General features: G+C 33.1%; 1 protein-coding gene across 3 annotated transcripts; it reads right to left on the bottom strand.

Moving 5' to 3' along the window:
• Positions 1-646: 646 nt before the first annotated feature.
• LOC112740857 (uncharacterized) lies at positions 647-16152 on the bottom strand. 3 transcript variants are annotated; one of them, XR_011871720.1, is made up of 19 exons: positions 15640-16091; positions 14498-14828; positions 14067-14219; positions 13854-13937; positions 13474-13533; positions 12839-12883; positions 11412-11611; positions 9541-10008; positions 8738-8864; positions 8463-8660; positions 6229-6318; positions 4714-5879; positions 4414-4488; positions 4266-4316; positions 3805-3882; positions 2850-2984; positions 2425-2532; positions 1791-1856; positions 647-1311 (listed from the first exon to the last, which is right to left on the bottom strand). XR_011871720.1 is itself a non-coding variant. In XM_025789539.3 (19 exons), exons 1-19 carry the CDS (start codon positions 15645-15647, stop codon positions 1243-1245), a joined length of 2409 nt encoding a protein of 802 aa, XP_025645324.1. In that variant the 5' UTR covers positions 15648-16152; the 3' UTR covers positions 647-1242. The 3 variants fall into 3 exon arrangements, 2 of the variants coding, with proteins under 2 accessions (XP_025645324.1, XP_025645332.1); XM_025789539.3 differs by having other exon boundaries at positions 5817-5879; positions 15640-16152; XM_025789547.3 differs by lacking the exon at positions 15640-16091 and adding an exon at positions 15021-15221 and having other exon boundaries at positions 5817-5879.
• Positions 16153-16355: the final 203 nt, after the last annotated feature.

The following is a 16355-nucleotide window of genomic DNA, read 5'->3' as shown; positions in this document are numbered from 1 at the left end:
TAAAGATCACCCATTGCCGCACTAGCAACAAATATCATTGTAAACCTTTTCAAAAAAGAACCTATATTGAACAATATACTTTTCCACTTCATTTTTGGAATTACCTTTAAACGATTCTCTAGTATAACTAACTTGTTCTACATCTTTACCTATCTATATTCTAATCAGCATTATCAAAACCTATGTCACCAAAATTAGCAACAACTTTCCCAAGAACATAGTTACAAATGATATCAAAGTGAAATATCATACTAAGTGTGCACAAAAAATCAGTCAATATATCAATTACTCGTATAAAATACATCATAGACTACAAATATATAGTAACTAATATGATAACTGATTTTTAATGAACATATACTTTGTATAAATTGAAATTTCCTTAATACAATTATCTTGCTTTATGTTGCATGCGTTTATACAAAAATGGATAGAATGTTAAACAGTTTGATGTATTAGTCAACTATAAACCAATAAAATATTTTCAACTTTTTAGTTCAAAATAAATAGGTAGAAAACCTTATTTTGAAAATCCTGGTTATTTATTTTATAGTTTTTGGTCGAAATCCACTAGATAATATAATAGCACTAAAAGCCATTTGTACAAGAATAAGGGAAGCTTCAAAACCGTCCCTGAAAAAACCAATTGGACCAAAAGAGAAAATTTACTATTATAGATTTACAGTGAACCAACTTCCTTGTCAATGAAAAAAAAAAGAATAAAAATAAATAAAATAAAAAAGCGTACTAATCCACTAAACACAACAGAGAACATCAGTATTCTTAAAGGCTTCTTAGCAGCCATTTTAAATTTGTAGTCTCACCTCATTCATGATTCCTCCAAAGGCTCTACACCACAAAAACCGTACCACATTTTGCATGTAGGCTATGAAACTTAACAGAGCACACTCAGCATTACATTAAGCTATTTACAACAACTTCCAAACCTCAAACTCCAAATGTTAACTTTCTCGAAGATAAATCAAATCTTTTTCCTTATGGCGTGTTAAAAAAATGCCATTTACATAGAATAAAACCCTATAGCACTTATTATGATTGGATCTATCATTAAACTAATTATATACAGGTGCTACATTAAGGCCTAAAGAGGACAAAATGGACGTAGGTGAGAGAGGACATTTTTGTCCGTGTTTAATTTAGAGAAAAATTATACAACATTGTACTTGTGTTCAAGCTTGGCAAGGCAATGATATATTCTCAACAGTGTCTTGCATTTCAGCCCTACTCCTTCTGGAAAAAGGAGAGAACAAGATCGGTATGCATGGAAAAGAGCTGTGTATCGACGAAAAGCTGTTTAGCGCAAGGCAACAAAGGAGGAATTAACTGCATTAGTTTGTCTGAAGATAATAGCCAACTCACAAAAAGCTTTGTATACAAAGAAATTTGTCATCTAAGTGACAAAGAAGGCAGCTTCATGGAGTGAAAATGCAGGGAAATTTTTCATGGATGAGTTTTATGTGCAATTTTATAGAGTTCATCCATGAAAACCAACCAACAAACAGGTTCAATTGCAACAACGATTCTCATACAACACTGTAATTGTGATCATGCTTAGCTTCTACAATGATTATTAGTGCATCTCTGTAACCAACTTCCTTCTCTCAGTTTAGACAGAAAAGCTTCTTACATGCCTTAGTGATCTTCTTTACATATTAATATAGATTTTGTGAACAGGGACGAACTAGCAGGAAGTCGAATAAATTTTGCTAGTCAAATGAAAGTTAAATCTATTTGGATAATTAACAAGACATAAAATTAAGGGAGCGAACCTTCATGAAAGCCCGATCACGATTTGGGAATGAGTCAATGAAGCTCTCCTTCAAAAGCAAGGATACCTGAATATACAAACATGTTAGTTCCTAAACAATACATGCTATTTTCCATAGAAGACAACCTTCATAAATGATTGCACCTCTGAATTCATGATGACTTAAAATTAGAATTATTGAATTTTCATTACTTGTCTCAATTTTTTTATATTTAATTTTGCTCATCGAGCTTCAATGTTAAACTTACTCTTATAATGTTTTCCTTCAACAAAAGGCAAAGTGAAGAGACAAAGATGACTTGGCGAAGACTTGTAGGACTAGTGTTGATTACATAACCGAAGTTGAAAATGTTCTATGTAGGGTTGAAAATATTCAACAGAATAGTGTTAAAGTTAGGGTTAGGAAACCAACTTTAAGGAAGAATTATAAGTGAAAACCAACTTAGTAACTCACAATGATTTGGACCCATTAACAAATAGATACACAATTAATCATCAATAACAAACAACTCCATAACAAGGACTAACTATTTATCTGATTCCTTTTTCCCTCCATATTGTGCATACCAAGTAAATTTATCATAGATGCGTTGAAAGAATTTAACTGATATAGATCAAAAGAAGAAAACACAAACCTTGTCATCATTTGATTGTACATTGGTTATGGTGTGAGAACGGAGGTTACAGCAAAGGGAATCCAAGTAAGATCTTAGTACTGACAAGAATCCCTTGGCAGCTTCAACCTGAGTAGAATAAAACAAAATGAGAGAGAGAGAAAGAGAGAGAGAGAGTACAACAAACATGTTTGATAAAGTCATTAACATATTGTAAAAATCTTGCAGACTACTTGGATTTTTGAATTAACATAATCATGAATTATCAGGAAGCTAAATAACTTATTCTTCAAAACATTGCTCTTTCGTCACGGTAACATTTGAATATTAAACATAATAATTACCGCAAATGGAAAAAGAACAGGCAATAGAGACTAAATAAAGGAAATAAATAAACAATATAATAAAAAATAATGCAAATGAGAATATAATTATTAAAGGCACACCTGGACTTCAGTACATTCATACACTGGCCTTTTCCTACCCAAGTAACTTTCTCCCACAAGAGTAGCATGATAAGGACGTAAAGAAGACATTAACTCTTTCTGTCTTGGAAGTTGAGGTATTGTCGGAGACCTTACCTATAGGAAAAACAAAATAGCACTTTGATAAGAAACCATGTGTTGTGCCTTTCTACAACTTAATATATTGTCAATGCTAAACTAGAAGTTAAAGAGGATGAAGCAAATAATAATAGAAGCTGAGCACCATATATTTTATGGCCAAGATTAAATGCAGCCAGCACTTTCATGGAAAAAGCTTCTCGTAGAAACTAATTACAACTACTTAATCAATTACTTCTTTGAAATGCTAAAGGTATTACTCAATTATTTTTATATGATACTGGGATTGATATTAAGAATCATAAACCAATAAATTTGGATAGCACCTTTATTATATACCTATATTAAAAGGAATTGATCCCCATAGATTCCTTTTTTTTCAAATGGTAGAAAGAAATATTATTATAGGAGGTATATAATACAAAATCAAGAACATGACATTCTTATACAAAAATCTCAAATAACAGAGAAATCAACTAAAAATGCCCATCAATGTGAGGTACATAAACCATCTAAAGTAACTACTCACTTAGCTAAGTGCTGCAAAATGTACAAAAAAAAAAAAAACAGCTTATCTAATAAAATATACTGACTAGTGATAAATTTATCTTGGGCCATTTCAATCCCAGGCTTCAAAGAGTTAAATTTAGAATACTGCCAACCCATGCCTAATTAACTCTCTAAAAAAAATTAAAACGAAGGAATGCCTTATCATACCTAATATACTAAAGCATACATCACAAAACCAGAACACTGTAATACTAAATTGATGGGGGGGGGGGGGGGGGAAAGAATCAGTTTCTATCAGCATTGCAAGATCTAAAAAAAAATTACACACCTGGTTTCTATTAGCATCAATCAGAATAGCACTAGTTAATTTTGACTGAACTTCATTGGTCTTGTTCTTGACACCAACCTAGAGAATCAAATGTTGTAGCCAGTTACATTCCAGAAACGATATCACCAAAGGTCAAAACAACAACAAATTGGAACCAAATTTAAAAGTAGTTGCTCTAGTAACAAATTCTAGGTTATATTCCAATTTCTTAAGGATAATATAATATTCAATGTGTATTCCAAAGTAAAGTATTCAATATCGTATCTAGCAATCATATGAATAGGAAAGCCTAAGAGCAACCCAAGCAAAGATCATGGAGATTTAATTAATAATAATAATAATAATAATAATAATAATAATAATAATAATAATAATAATTATTATTATTATTATTATTATTATTATTATTATTACAAAAATCAGATATTTCCCTTGAAAGCAAGCATAAATAGAATACTCACTACAAAAGGTACAGGTGCGTCCAAAAATTCAAGCATGTCATTTGGTAAAACCTGGAAGAAAATATCATTATCAAATGGTAAGGTGAAAATAAATGAACATGCCACTATCAATATTCTCTTTAACTAAGAAAAGGGAAAGAAATCAAACCGGCATTAGCAAGCTTTGCCATCGGAAGGGTCGGATTAGGGGAATAACCGACAAAACTGAAGCAGATAAGATTCCCTGGTCATGGGAGATGTAAAATGTTTCTGTCAATCTCTATTAGGAAGTATCAACGATTCAAGAGATGCGCCAATTTTAGGAAATAAAGGGGTTGTTTGGTTTAGCTGTTTGCTGTTTTCATTTTCCAAAAAATATATAGAAAAGTGGTATAGAAAACATGTTTGGTTATCCATTTTCATTTTCAATTTTAGAGAGAAAACCCAAAACTTTAGAAAATTATGAAACCTATAAAAAGGTGTCTTCCATGTTTTCACTTTGCGGCAGTGACAACTTTGCATTTTCAAACAATTTTGTTCTTTCTGTCCCAATCTATAACACAATCTCACACCAGCAACAACACCTGGCTGAAGAGGTTTCATCGGATATGTTGCTGCAATGATGAACCTCACGCTTCTCTTGCACACCATAAGTAGCCATAAAAGTCGAATCCTTCCATGTCGAGGTTGATTTGTCAACAAATCAACATTGACGACATGCATTTCGGAGTTCAAAGACATTGCTTCTCATTATGATTGGTCATATAACCACCAGATTTCTTCCTCCCCTATTCGGTGTTAACAGTCAGATTCTCCATTCGCTTGATTGATGGTTGACTCCCATCTGATATAATTAGTGCATTGATATAACCAGTTCGTAAATCAATGGCCATGATCAACAAGAGGAAGCCATAGACTACACTATGACATGATTGAAAGGAGGAAGGATGATGAAATTTGGTTGATCAACTAGTGTTTGAGATGAGAAAGCTGTTCAGTGTCATAATTGGGCTATGTGGAAGCGATGGCTTTGTTGTATATTTGTGAAGTACGGTAGTGTGACCAATAGGAAATGGTGGATGAAGCAAGAAGCGAAAGTTTCAAACCTTGGAGAACCAAAAATGAAAATAGAAAACAAAACAGAAAATATTTCCCGAAACCAAACACCCCTAAATTTTCCAAAACAGCAAAAAGAATATTCGGTATCAAGCTATGGGTGCATCCATAATCGTAAATTGTAAGAGTTACTGATTTGTAAAATTGAAAAATAAGAACAGTTTTAAGATCTTTAAGAATTAACATGAGTTGTACTAAAAACAAGCAGCAACATAATTGATGAAACATGCATGAATACATCAACAGACACAAAAAGAAAAGAAAATCAAAGTATAATGCTAAGAGGATGGAAAACAAATCAAATACCCCTACTACTTTTGCTAATAGAGCAAGGAATTATGGATCAAGGAATATATTGTATATGAAGCACAAACTATATATAACCAAGCACCCAAAAACATTTGCCCAAACATAGTCAGAAAGATTATCTTTAAGGCACAAGATAACATGATGTACCAAATTGGAACAGACAACAGCTATCTGTTTTTCTAGTAGTGCTCCTGCAAAGAATGTTAACACCTGTAAAATCAAAAGACAATTATTTAGCGTTTAAAACTCCCAAGCAAGGATCACAAAAGTGTTACATTTCACCTTTGGAAAACGGGGGTGGGGGCGAGAGGGAAAAGAAGTCTAGCAACCAGTTTAACCAGTTTAACTTCAGTGCATAATTTCCCTCAATTTTGGAAAAAATTGAAGTGAACAATCAATAATTAATACTGGGTCTTTTCTTTGAATCATGAAGAAATAGTTATTAATGGAGTCATATATGTCCGCAATTTACAGGTTTTGCAATAAGGCATGAACCTACATTAACTACATATGCAATTGAGCATGTATTTGCAAAACATTATGCCAAAACACAACTTACATTTTCAAGTCTCAAGGTACCACATATACATGCAACAGCCCATATAGATAATGCAGTTGCCTCCTCCTCGGCAAAAAGAGAGCGATGTGCCTGAAAGGAGCAAACAACAGTTTAGTAATATATTTATGATGAGCACAAAGATGGTTTCTCTATACACAAGACTCCAACCTAAACTAAAATCACTGGAGACTAGATGTGCATGGCCATAATCCACAAGTGGAAAGGCTGTTTATAGGGTTTGAACCCATAACTCAAGGTCACTTGACAACAAACTTTATCATTGCTCCAGCACTCATCAAAATTTGTTTTTCCCACGACCATACAATTATTAGAATATTACCCAGAGTGATCTTTGTGCTGCAATGCAGATAGTTGGAGAAAATATAAGGCGGTAAGAAAGAGACAAAAGTAGCTGTAAGTGAGGCAAGAACAAAAACATATGATGGTCTCTACCAGTCTTTAAGAACGAAGGAAGGAGAAAAAAATATATATAGAATAAGAGCCGTGAAATAAGAACAAGAGACTTGGATCAGGTTAAGTGCATAAATGATAAAGATAGAGAGGTTTTGGCTCAAAATGAGAAGATTAGTGAAAGGTGGAAGAGCTACTTCTACAAATTATTTAATGAAGGACAGAAGATTCTTCCAAATCTTGATCGGTTATGCACGAGGGGAGAAGATCAAAATTTCTAGTACTATCAAAGGATTCGACACTTTAAGGTAAAAGATACTCTAAAGCAGATGAAAAATAACAGGGTAGTAAGACCCGATAATATTTCAATTGAAGTTTGGAAGGGCCTTGGAAAGAAAGACATCAGTTGGTTAAACAAACTTTTTAATGAGATTTTAAAGTCAAAGAAGATGCCAGATAAGTGAAAAAAGAGCACATTGGTACCTATCTACAAGAATAAAGGGGATATACAACGTTGGAAAAACTATAGAGGAATCAAGCTCATAAACCATATCATGAAACTATGGGAAAAAGTGATAAAATGGAGGCTGATATAAGAAACACAAGTAACAGAGAACCAATTTGGTTTTATGTCAAGCAGATCCACCACTGAAGTTACATACTTGTTAAGAAGAATGATGGAAAGATATTGTAGTAATAAAAGGGATCTACATATGATATTTATTGATTTGGAAAAAGCGTACGATAGGGTGCCAAGAGAGATCTTATGGAAGGTTTTGAAAAGGAAGAGAGTAAGGATCGCATATATTCGTGCAATTAATGACATGTATGATGGGGCTACAACTAGTGCGAAAACTCAAGGTGATATGCAGAAGAATTTTCTATTGGTATAAGATTACACCAGAGATCATCTCTAAGTCTATAACTTTTCACATTAGTCTTAAAAGTACTCATAAATATCCAAGAGCCTGTGTCATGGTGCATGTTTTCTGCCGATGATATCCTCCTTGTGGGAGAGTAAAGAAAAAATCTAAATAATAAGTTGAATTTATGGAGAGAAGTTTTAGAAGTGTATGGTCTGCGCATAAGTCATAGCAAACGGAATATATGGAATGTAAGTTCGGCCGTCAAAGGAAAATCTCTAATACAGAGGTGAAGATTGAAAAAAACATCCTACAAAAAGTTAAAAGTTTTAAGTATGGGTATATCATACAGAATAATAGAGAGATTAAACAGGATGTAAATCAAAAGATCTAAGCAAGTTGGTCAAAATGACGGAGTACGTCTGATTTTATATATGACGAAAAAATGTCTTTAAAACTTAAAGGTAAATTCTATCGTACTGCTATTAGACCGACTATACTTTATGGTAAAGAGTGTTGGGCGGCCAAAGGAGAACACGAACATAAGTTAAGTGTGGCAAAGATAAAGATGTTGAGATGGATGAGTAGTCGTACGCGATTGGATAGAATAAGGAACGAAAGTATAAGAGAGAGAGTCGGAGTAACACCTATTGTGGAAAAGATGATAGAATTGCGTCTCAGGCGGTTTAGACATGTGAGAAGAAGACCGAAAGAGCACCCAGTCAGGAGGATGGATGAGATGGAAGATGGACAAAGGGTGAAAGGCAGAAGAAGACCTAAAAAGACCATCCATGAGGTGGTCAAACGAGATCTACATGTAAACGTTCTCTCTATAAACATGATACATGATAAAGCTCAATAGCGTCGTTTAATCCATGTAGCCGACCCACCTAGTGGAACAAGGCTTGGTGATGGTTGTTGTTGTTGTACTCAAATCCTAGCAAGATTATCACAACATACCTCAGCTAATTCCCGAGCTAAACTGCAAGACTTCAAATCAACAATTGAACTAGCAAGGTTTAGGACTATCTCATGTGATCGGTGATATTCCACAGGATGCAGGTGCTCCAACGGATGAAATCTAACTGTTGAACCCCTTGCAGGGCAACCTAAACAATAATATTCACTAATAATCTGTAGTGGAGCACATTTATTTGCCTGCAGATTGATAAAATAACATCAACTAAAAAAGATCATTACAAAAGACTAGAAAAGGAACATTTCACTCTACAAACCTTGGCCCATTCAAGAATATCATGAAGGTCATTTAAATCATCTTGGCCCGAGATAGATGCATCTTCTGTCTCAGTATCATCAGGATCACTCCTGAAATTCCTATCTTCACACGGTGAACTTTGAAAGCTGCATAAGTAGATCAAAGTTTAAGATGCATCACTTATAAGAAATGGACACTAAAGTATCAAACAAATCACAAAAAACTGCAATCTTGATAAGATGAAATTCCAGAAACAGCATAAGGCAGGGTATGTTGTTCTAGAAGCACCAGTAAGAATGAAAAGGACAACAGCTTAGTAGAAGATAACTAGAAGATAAATGCGTAATAGACCCCTATAATTAAGAGGTAAACTACCGGAAATGAGTGTAAGCAAAGAATCAACGCAGAAGGGTAATGAGAACACAATGGAAATAAATGGAGTATCCATAATGTTAGTCCCGAACATAACCAAATGTCAAAGGCTAGAAAGTAAAACTAAGGAGATGGAGAGAATTTCATCGTGTGAGGATCAGAGCATAAGGGAGGCGAGGATAGTCGAAGCACACTCTCTTGGCATATCCACAAGACACTTAAGGAGAACTGAGCAAAAACAGAAAGAATTTATTTAAATAAACGAGGAAAAAACAACAAATGACACATATAACAGGTTCATCAAAAGAACTTGTTTATGCTCCATGTACTTCTAGATCTGGCTACAGAAGGGGAAAAAATCAAGTCAAGTGAACAGTACACTTTATTATTTTATGCTGAGATCGTACAAATATGGACAAAAATGGATAGTACAATCACGATTTCAAATACCTGCAGGATGATTCAGAGCTTTCATACTGGCCATTACGCAGGAGTGGAAGAATAGCATTTGGTAAACGCTTATCTTCTGAAAGCTTGTTTGTCACAAATGCATCTCCATACACATCACTATCCTCAAAATGAGCAGGGATTGATTCTTCTTTCAAAGTTTTTCTCTGTGTTTCAGGACCAACTGGCATGGAATTTTCATTATTGACTCTATACTTCAATGTGTCCAGCTTCACATTTACCATTTGTTGCTCAGGAGGATTGCTGTAACCCTCAAATTTCGCAGGTAAGGATCCTAAGGTTGATTGAGAAACAGTTGGATTTTCATCAGTATCATCTAATGGTCTTTCATTTACCAATACACACTCTGAATGTCCCTCTGAGTTTGTTTCTTCATAACAATCATCAAACTCTAAATTTAAATCTCCAACACTTTTTGTCAACCTGTCTAGCCGTTCTTGCATGAAAATGCTACAGGACAATGAGCATAATAAGATGCACACCAAAACCATAAAAACATATCAAAGGCAATAAGTCAGAATGCAGATAACTCCAAGTATAATTCATCAGAATACGTGCTAATAAAATATAGGTAATTCAAATAAGTGTGTCCAAATACCCAAATAACCGAAGTACCAAGAATAAGATGATAGTTATGCCTTATGCAATAAAGTGGGATCGCTTACACAAAACTATCAAGGCCACTAAGCTATATAAAATACCATTTATGTAAACGATAGAAAGAAGAATCATTACTCAATATGCCTCTGAAATGTAAGGGAAAGGATAACCTTCTGTATGTTTAATCTTTGGCATAGATGAACATGAATGAATAAAGAACCACTATCTAACAATGCAAGAAACCTCAAGCTACAGGTGCGAGCAACGCACGGGCCCACTTTTTACTCAGAGGAATGGGTGGAGGATCAAACTCTAGAGCACTTACCGTTTGGAAAGCTTCAAAAGTAACTTTTTTGAGCTTTTGACTTATGAAAAGTAATAGTATTAATGTTCAAAACTATATTGCAGCTTTCTAAGAAGCTATTTAGGAACTTATAGAGAAGTTAAAAAAAATGACTTCTCTCCTAATGCTACTACTTTTATCACATTTCTATAAAATAAGTATTTTTAGAACTAAAAACCCAAACACAAAATAACTTATTTATAAGCTACTTTTAATATAATCATTTATTGTTTAAGTTATTTTTTCAAAAGTAGCTTAATTAAGTTGTTTACCCAAACTGGCCCTTAGCCATGAAGGCTCTTCAATATAATTTTATGATCCACTATATTTTAGAAGTTTAAGCTGATAAATTAGGCATGTGATTAGTTTTATATCTACCATGAAAGATGAAAGAAATACAAGAGACAAGAGTCTATAATCTAGTCGTTTGCACAATAGATTAAGCTGATAAATTAGACAAACAATATATTGTTTGCATCACCTAGTGATTGGCCATCAATTAACCAATTTTATCCATCAGTAACCGACACTGAGATGTGTATTTTCAGCCCAAGTACATTGATTTCATTTGTCTTTGAATTGTTGCTTCAACAGCTCTACCTTTATAATTCATTAGTTTAACTAAATGCTTACATTCGTACTGTCTGTCTCCATTTGAAAAACACTTTCTTTTCAAATTATTTAACTGATCACAGAGACATAATTCAACTTCACAAATCATACAAAAAAAAAATCTAGCATCAAGTTTCATAAGACTAGAGATAGTCACTAGACACTTTTATGCTTTGGTTCAAGGAACAGAAGCATACTTCCAAAAACGTAATAAAGTAGGTGAAAATCAAATCATAAATATCCTCTACAATTCTCCTTTAACCAATAAAGGGAACTTGGGATTATTAGGAACACCTACCTGTTCAAGACGCCAAAATGCAACTCGAAAAATGGGAGCCTTGAGAGAATGCAGTAACATCTCTTTGTACTCAATAAATAGCGTCTAAGAGATAAGTTAGACGGCTGCTTTTGAGAAATCAGGGAGAGCAGTCCAGAGGGCTTTTGCACTAATTCTTCAACTAACACACAGCACCCATAAAGTGTTGAATTATCAGCACCCTATGAAGTTTATAATAGTAAAAAAAAACAATTGTGAGTACTTGAATGAGCATAATATAAAGAGAATATGGGGGACATACAAAAGATGGTGAAGCTATTAAATATTCACATTCACACTTGAGAACCAATTAAACAAATATACAACCATTAGGCCCTAAGGCATAGTTTATTTGGTCGAGAAAAAAAATATGGTCTAAGAATCACTATTATTGAATTGTGCGATTCCATACCATGAATAGCACGAGTCGATACGAATCATACAATCGCAATTCGAATTCATTAGATGAATCAAAGTTGCTTCAAAATTGGTCAACTCGAGGTAGGAATCACAGAATACGAGCCGGAATAGTGAATGGCAGTTGCATATAATGCTGCCATTCCTGTTTTGCAGGTTGCAAAAACAGGTCAAGATGACCAATGATAATTTCACATACTTTCCTTGTGTTTTCTTTTCATAACTCCTTCTAAACAATGTGTCTCACTTCTGTTTTTCTCAGAATAATATTATAAAATAATACTTAAGTATGCACAAGCAGTGCATTCGAATTCTTTGTTTAAGGAGTTTTTCAATAAAAAAAGAAATCAATACACCAGACTGTGCAATTTAGACGAAGGATTTAAAAATCAAAATATCTACTAAGCACTAATCAAGAGCATGCAACCTCTCTTCTTCTGTGCTTCTTTGTTAGCTTCTATATGGTAGATACTACTTACATAAGATGTGTCTTTTGTGAGATTTTTATTGGTGATGATTTTGTGTTTTGGAGTTTGTACATGACTTTGATAATGACTTTATGTTAATGGTTTGAGGAATGTTATATACACCACTTTTGTGTAAACCACTCTTGTACACCTTTCACTTTTGGTATTATGAGTGGTGGATGAGAAGTGAAATAAGATAAAAAGATTTTTTTTCATACCATAAAAAGAAAATACACAAGAGAAGTATACGCAAAGAATAGTGCAAATATCATTTCTCTAATCGTTTTATAACTTCTTATTCTAGAATGCTATTTTGTTAATGATATTTGTATATATCATGTAATCTTACATTGTGCTTTTAAATCTTATGATTTGCAATATTTAGCTTGGCAATTCAATTTGTGAAATGTGAATTGCGATTCAATAACCTTGTTAAGAACTCCTTTTAAATAACCTTCCAAAGAAAATAAAAGAAGAGAATATAAGAAAATGTAAACAAAAGACATTAAAATTCAAAGTCATTACCTGTAACCTAAATACAAATGACAGATCCCGCTGTTTAATATGTTCCTGCGATAATCAATATACAAACACACCACTGGGTATCAGGATTTAAAAATCATAGGCATCCCTCCAAATTATTCAGATAAATTGGTGTTACAACATTTCAGTTAAACCAGATTTTAATTTTAAAAAAAATGCTTTGGCATGGTTATTAAAATGGGAAAAGAGATATAAGAATGGATTAAGTGTCTTTTGTCTATTACACATAATTACAACCCCTTAGAATGACGAGATTTACTGAAAGCAATTACAAAAGCACAAGAATAAATAAATGATTAACAAACCTAAAATACCAAGTTATAGTTTGATGGCATAGTTAATATCTTTTGAGTTAAAAAGCCTGCAAGTAGGACACCTTAATTTCACCATTTTCAGAAATAAGTATCATTACCAAAATAAGCCTACCTTAGTTTCCAATTTTAGTATAATATATATTGATGTAGAATGAAGTTGTAGACAGAAGGAAACAAAATTGACAAACATATAATATCATTTTAGTGTTTGTTAACAATTGATCAGACATGTAAAACAGAAGAGGGTAAGTCCAATATCAACAATGAGAATTATTTGCATCATACTAATGGAAGCATAAATACCTGCCCATAAAGAATTTCATTCAACTGACTCAAGGAGGGACTTTTCTCAATACCATGAACCTAAAATCACATTAGCAAGACACAAATAGCAACCAAGTAAAATCTCTGCACAAATTATTCAACTTGAAAATAAATTAATCTAAGATGAGACAGTATATGAATAAATTGAAAGAAGTTTTTCATGTGATCAAATTGAAAGTATATCACTTCAAAAGCTATACTTTTTACTTATGTTGGATCATAATAACTCACAATACTAGAGATAATCTATAGCTGAACAAAATTAATGATGATGATGTATTGAAACTAGAAATAATAATAGTGGTGAAACTAAAATGACACAAAAAAATATAAATATATTCATCATGCATACACCTAACCTCCACGCCACCAGGGAAGCAAAAAGAGAGAAGATCCTTGTCTCTAAGAGGCAACTGTTTCTCTGGAGGGTAAACAAATAAGACCTGAAGGGGGAAAAGGGAATATACAGTTAGTGGTCAAAGAAATTCACTGTGGTCATAGCATTATAATAGCATTATAATTGCGATGGAAGTAATAATATTAATCTAGTATTTATAACCAAAGATCAAAACCTGAGGTTCAATGTTGGGTTCTACACGAAATTGACCTCCACACTTCCTAAAAAGATATTGACTTTGCAGTTCCTGGATATCACTATTAGGATTAAGTCCGCAAATCACCATGCTTTCAAACAGTTTCGTTGGCTCCTTCCAAGATCTATGGTCCTATAACTCATATTTGATAAAACGTATCAGTGTATGAGAACAAATCGGGAGCAATTTAGCGAGTGAAATTAGAGCAGTAGAACAAATCTTCTAAAAAAGAACAAAGAAAAGAGAGCATTCAAAACCAACAGCTAATAATCCTACATTATTCACAAGCAGCTTAAGTTTCTTTACAATTTATAGTTTATACTTTACACTTTATAGTATATAACCAAAATCAAAAAGATATAAGACAAGCAAGTAATACCAATCTTATGCATTTAATCAGAAGATTTTACCATGTACTGCAACTGTAAGTTTGTAGCCCACTGACGTTTCTGACTCGTTAGAATTTCGGGATTATAATTCATATATTTAACATCAGAAGGCCGCGAAAATCCTTTTATCATTTTTGTAACTTGATACTGCAGCCTTTGAAGTTGACTATTACTTCCACTTCTACTTCCAATCCCACTTCCCCGAGGATTATCTTTTGATGGATACATTACAGAGGGCCTTGGAGAATTCATAGCAGTAGCGACAGCTTTAGCCACATCCTCCTTTGTCTGCATAAAAAATGAAGGGCTACCCGAGTCTTCCTCCTTTGCCATGCCACCTACTTGTTCCTTCCTAAATCCGATAAATAATGACTCAAACAAGTTAAATTCTCTCGCAAGCAACATAACTTCAATGAATCTCAAAATCCACCGGAACCAAAGCTTAAAATATATCAGATACACTCTGAATCCAGCATGCAAATCAAACAGCAACATAAATCAACAAGAAAAGCGCAGTGAGATGGTTATAAACAAGCAAGTATACCTAGAATTCACCAAAACCTTCTACTATCACTATCCAAAAGAGCAATTAGCAATTTTTCTACAAGCCACCAACTGAATAACAAAAGCAAATAAAAAATTGAAGCTAGCATATGTTGTGGGGCCACCACCCCCATGAATAATTTTTCATTTTTAAGTCATATGCCTCACACACAAAGATGCAAAATCTCTCACGTAAAAACTTGCTATCAACAAAGAAGCTTAAATATTTCTAATATCTTTAAAATTAAGAAAAAAAAATATTTCTTGACCAAAATAACGTCATATTTATGTCAAACTCAGCTTCTTCAACGCTACACAATCTTACTATATTAAACAAGCTAAAAAACACAAGAGAATGAAAAGTGAAAGCAAAAAATTGGACGATATACATAAAAGCTCAGGGGAAAAAATAAATTGAAGCATCCCGAAACGAGAAAAGAAAAAAAAAATCAAACAGGAAAAAAAGAAAAGCTCAGGAAAAATTCTAAAAAATGGAATTTAGAAAATGAAAATAAAAAACATCGAAAAACAAGAAAGATTGAATTGAACAAATGCATAGCTGAAATTAGAACATGAAAAAATCTCATAGAAAATAAGAAATTAGGAAATTTTATGCTCACCTAGACATAGCCGAAGAATGGAAATAACAATAGGAACAGAAAGAATTATAGAGAAAAAATTGGTGGAGAAAAAAAGGAAGTTCAGGTAGCCATGAATGGAGGCAAAGGCTTTATGAAAAGGGAGACAGAAAAAAGGAGAAATACTTTAGGAAGTTTTTTCTTCGGGTGGCAAAATCTTTAATTATTTAATATTGCAATGGAATTGGAAATTTTAAGTATTTAATCCAGTATAGGAGCATCCTAGGGAAGTTTTTTAATGATGATCTACATTATTACGAACAAACTCTATAGAAGATTGTCTTCAAAAAAGCACTTCATGATCACACCCTATTTTGATGTTCCATCACAAAACAGTCTTCAATCTTTTCATTACATATATATAAAAATAATAAAAAAAATTAGTTGAGATAATAAATTATTAAATTAATAAAAATATTTGGATTTAAATTTTGAAAAGCACAAAAAATATTTTTTTGAATTATATAAATCGAAAGAGATTTAAAAAAGTTGTGTACTAATCCTTTTTATGTCGCCATTATATATATAATATGGGAAAGTATGAGAAGCCAATGGAATATTTGTACAGTGTGAACAATGGAAGTTTAAGGAGTATTAGAGATATAATCATTAGTGTTATATTTTTTCATCAGCTGAAATTTTTGGGATGAGTGGTATCATGATATGGTATTAGAACTTTAAATCCGAAAAGTCAAGAG

This window comes from Arachis hypogaea, chromosome 2 (assembly GCF_003086295.3).
Source record: "Arachis hypogaea cultivar Tifrunner chromosome 2, arahy.Tifrunner.gnm2.J5K5, whole genome shotgun sequence".
Taxonomy (NCBI): Eukaryota; Viridiplantae; Streptophyta; class Magnoliopsida; order Fabales; family Fabaceae; genus Arachis; species Arachis hypogaea.
Note: the sequence above shows the minus strand (reverse complement) of the source record. Positions and strands in the feature narration are given on the sequence as shown.

Excerpts from the sequence above, each read along its gene's own strand:
- LOC112740857 (XM_025789539.3), bottom strand. Across the intron at positions 12,884-13,473 it reads ATGAAATTCTTTATGGGCAG|GAACATATTAAACAGCGGGA; the intron begins GTATTTATGCTT and ends TGATTATCGCAG. Across the intron at positions 10,009-11,411 it reads CATTTTGGCGTCTTGAACAG|CATTTTCATGCAAGAACGGC; the intron begins GTAGGTGTTCCT and ends ATTGTCCTGTAG.